A 4,332-nucleotide genomic window follows, 5' to 3' on the forward strand; every position below is an offset into this window, starting at 1 on the left:
CAAATAGAGAATAATGATCAAATAAGCAATGACTAGAAGATCAAATTACTTTGGTTTTTTACAATCATCACAAATGAAAAGAGAGAGGAGTAGAACTGTAGAAGAGTATAGCATAAATTTTCAAGACAACCTACCGTCTGTTTGTATTTCTTTCTCGTTCTTGTTTTACTTTCTAAAGATGACTGACAGTTGGAAATCATTGCCAACAGTCAGTCATCTTTAGAAAGTAAAACAAGAACGAGAAAGAAATACAAACAGACGGTAGGTTGTCTTGAAAATTTATGCTATACTCTTCTACAGTTCTACTCCTCTCTCTTTTCATTTGTGATGATTGTAAAAAACCAAAGTAATTTGATCTTCTAGTCATTGCTTATTTGATCATTATTCTCTATTTGCAGACATCATATGACTAATTTCATTGAATAAGGAAAGCAGAAAACAAAAGGGGTCCGATAAGAACAAGAAGAAATCGGCAAATTTTATTGTATAAACCAATAATCAAACCATACAAAGGTAGTTGTGCAGCTAAACTCTTCTGGCAGACTGATTGCCAGTAACTCAAAAAAGACTTCATCATTGAATCAATTCAAGACTCAATGACTGGAGGCAGTCAATCTGTTTAAAGCATCTAAGATGTGCTTCATTGTAGGCCGCCTTTCAGGGCTGCTTTGAACACATGCCATGGCAATTTTCAAAACTGCAATAATCTCCTCTTCATTATCAACATCTGGTGCTAAATTTGGGTCCAACACATCTGAGAGTGGCTTCTGATCTTCAATACAGAGTTGAACCCAGTGAACAAGATCCATTTCCGAGGTACCCACTTGAACTACTGGAGATCTACCGGAGATCATTTCGAGTAGTATCACCCCGTAGGAGTAAACATCCCACTTCTGTGATGGTTTTACAACTTTAAGAGCTTCAGGTGCTTGGTAATATGATCTGATGTCTGTAGACAAAGTAACCATGGCGACTTCAGAGGATGTACTCTTCTGCTGTTTATCTTGTGTTCTCTCTGTAGGAATTCGGCTTGACTGAAGGGTTGGAGACCCTCCTGCAATATTGGCAAGACGTGCAAGACCAAAATCGGAAATGTGAGGTTCCATGTTATGTCCAAGAAGTACATTGCTTGGCCTCAAATCTCCATGTACATATTTCTTGGGACTGAATTCATGCAAATAAACCAAGCCTTTTACAATTCCCTTAATAATGTTAAATCTAAGGGACCAAGATAGTGGAGTGAATGACACCATTCCAGGCTTCCCTGACCACATCAGCAAAACCAGGAGAACAAATGTCAAAAAAGATCACAAAACGAAAGAGAAATAAATTTAAAATCATACAAAGCAAGTTCACTAAACTTACCATGAAGTGCATCGGCGAGGCTTCCATTTGGAATGTAATCATAGATGAGAAGCTTCTCCTCTGCTGACCAGTAATAGGCTCTGAGAGTCGCAAGGTTAGGATGCCTAAGCTTTCCAATTGCTTCTACTTCTGTCTGAAATTCCTTAAACCTTTGGGATCCCCCTTCACCTAGTCTTCTTACAGCTAATGTTAGCCCACCTTCAAGCACAACTTTGTATACAATCCCAATTCCACTCTTACCCAAAACGAAAGCCGAAGCCTTAAGCAGCTCGTCCAAATCAAATGCCAACTGTGTATCCAATGATACAAGCTCATGCTGCTCTACATTCTCCGATAATGTTTCAGATTCATCCTTCCTAAAGCACAAACATTCCTTCCTTCCTTTTCTTCCCTTCTCAAACCCATAGCCATTTTCATCCTTATCCTTACCACAAGCACAAACCCTTGAATAGCAATACGATAACAACAACCCAATAAGGCAAATTCCTATTACATCACTCACTATTATCGCAATGACTGCACTCTTACTCAGACCTCTTTCTTTCTCACCCTTCCCGGAATTGTCTGAACCCTGAGGGGGATAATTGTTAGGCAGATAGGGAAATGAGGCAGGAGAACTTGCATCCGGAGTATCCGGGGAACAGGGATTTTTCAATGGAGGACCACAAAGCCCAGGATTCCCAATAAATGCAGTTGGTCCTCTATTTATCAGAGCACCATTTTGGGGTATTGAACCGCTCAAATTATTATAAGTTAGATCTATGTAAACCTTCTCAGGAAGGTCTCCAATGCTAGCTGGTATTGAACCAGAGAAGTGATTATGGGACAAATCAACAGTTCCTTGCAGACTAGACATATTGCCCATGTCACTAGGAATTGAACCATTGAATTTATTGAATGAAAGGTCAAGTTTCTCAAGAGAAACAAAACCAGTGCCAAACCCTTGTGGCAAAAAACCAGTGAAATTGTTTTGGCTAAGGTCAAGGGTTTTAAGTCTCCGGCACTGAACAATTGAAGTTGGTAATGACCCATTAAAGAAATTATTTGACAAATCCAACGTTTGGAGATATTTTAGCTTCCAAAATTCATTTGGCAAAGACCCAGATAAGGAATTCCCAAAAAGGACCAAACTTTGGATCCCTTTAGCTTCAAAGAGCTCAGCAGGTAAGCTCCCAAAGAACCTATTACTCCTCAAATTTACATGTCTAAGATCAGAGAGAGATCCAAGAACAGAAGGAAGAAACCCAGAAAGCTTTCCTTTGGGGATGCTAACAGACACAACTTTTTGGTCCTTGCATGTAATCCCATTCCATGAACAAGGATTCTCATCGGAGGAGTTCCAATTACCCAAAGACCCTTCTGGGTCCTGATAAATGGACTGCTTGAATGACAAAAGTGCAGAACCTTCACTATTCAAAGAACTTACTGGACCATGAGAGTTGCAAAGAAGCAAGACCAATAAAACCAAAGAAAACATCTCTGCATAGACACTCCCACACAAAAAAAGGTGGCCGTTGGAGAAAATGAAAATTGCAAATCAAGTTGAGTTCACAGGCTTGCTTGCTTACCCGGAAAACCAAGTGACGTTGAAAGAGTCTTGAAGCGACAATGGAGGTCTAGAGAGAGAGAAAGAGGGGATGTGAAAGCCTTTTAATTGATGGTCATGGACGAAAAAAAAGTGTTGATTGTTGACGAATGGGAAAGGTTTTGCTAGCAAGGCCTTAGGGCAATAGATGATGAAAAAAGAAACTCTGCAAAAAAAAAAAAAAAAAAAAAATTTGTTAGGAGAATCCATACACAGGAGACAAAGTTAATTCAGTTTCTGCTTCAATCGATTTATCGCGATATTTTTAATTTTATGCGTAGATTATCGCAATTACTTTTGTTTATTCATTTTAGCACTGACGGTGATCGGACGGTGAAGACCCAAGCACAGACTCCCACATTGGTCATGAACCGTTTAGGAGACATGGCATTATTTTAGCTTGGGAGTGCCGCCAGCCCCCCAGCCATTGCAAATACAATTGCACTGCCAAGCACACTTATCAAAATTGGATCGACTCGTTGATTGTTCGGTAATCCACCACTCAATTTTGTAGGCGTCTCAGTTGATCAAGTTATGGATCAAGAGGTTGTGATTCTCTCTCTGAACAGGCAGAAAACGTGAGATATGAGGTTCCCAAGGTTTATCTCAAGAGATACTAAGACACTCAAGCTATATCGGTAAACAATAAATTTAGTAAGAGTATTTAGAGCTCTCTTTAGTTAATAGTCAAATAGTGAAAGATGAGTAATTTATTTGAGTGAAGATCCTCTTTTATATGAATTTCGAAATATGGATATCCCTGGATTGCAAAGAGATTTATGAGTGAATTCCCTAAAGATCTTTTGTGAATCTCCTCGCAAATCCTCTTCTTATTTAGTGATAGGGACTCCTCGATACCCCGGGATGTTCTGGTCACCTAAAACTCCTGAGGTCATGCTTGTAACATAATACGACTGATACGAGTTTATTGAGTTAATGGCCCTGATCTCTCCATTTTGGCTGGGTCCCATTGACAACTCTTCAATGTGCACCCAATGTGTAAATAAAGAAGAGTTTGGGTACCACATTGTAAATTGTGGGTTTTACTTTTCATTACAAGACAACCCTCGCTCACTTTGACACTGGTCTGGTCTCCACTCTGAGCTCTCTCGAAGTTCACAACCAACAACAACTGTCTTCCCAATGAGACACACTAGTCGTTGTTTTCTAGTAAAACTTATGTTTTTAATTTGCCTAAAATATAACCAGATTCGTTGCAATTTGACTTTGGTTTGGTTTTCTTCAATGAGAATATTGACTTGTTTGTATAAACTTTGGGGTGTTTTTGACATGCTCTGTTTCCAAAGATCATGCCAATCCATATTCCTTGCAACAGCAAAACTCCAACTAGTATGTCAAATTATTTAAAACTCATAGACCAG

The 4,332-nt window shown here is 39.2% G+C and overlaps 1 protein-coding gene across 1 annotated transcript; it reads right to left on the reverse strand.

Annotated features, from left to right (window-relative positions):
- Positions 1 to 456: 456 nt before the first annotated feature.
- On the reverse strand, positions 457 to 3,076 carry LOC119982379 (receptor protein kinase-like protein ZAR1). Its single transcript, XM_038825713.1, has 2 exons — positions 1,366 to 3,076; positions 457 to 1,264 (listed from the first exon to the last, which is right to left on the reverse strand). Exons 1-2 carry the CDS (start codon positions 2,840 to 2,842, stop codon positions 594 to 596), a joined length of 2,148 nt encoding a protein of 715 aa, XP_038681641.1. The 5' UTR covers positions 2,843 to 3,076; the 3' UTR covers positions 457 to 593.
- Between the last annotated feature and the right edge of the window lie 1,256 nt (positions 3,077 to 4,332).

This window comes from Tripterygium wilfordii, chromosome 2 (assembly GCF_013401445.1).
Source record: "Tripterygium wilfordii isolate XIE 37 chromosome 2, ASM1340144v1, whole genome shotgun sequence".
In the NCBI taxonomy this organism is placed as follows: Eukaryota; Viridiplantae; Streptophyta; class Magnoliopsida; order Celastrales; family Celastraceae; genus Tripterygium; species Tripterygium wilfordii.

Excerpts from the sequence above, each read along its gene's own strand:
- LOC119982379 (XM_038825713.1), bottom strand. The coding sequence starts at position 2,842 with ATGTTTTCTTTGGTTTTATTGGTCTTGCTTCTTTGCAACTCTCATGGT. Across the intron at positions 1,265-1,365 it reads CCTCGCCGATGCACTTCATG|GGAAGCCTGGAATGGTGTCA; the intron begins GTAAGTTTAGTG and ends TGATGTGGTCAG.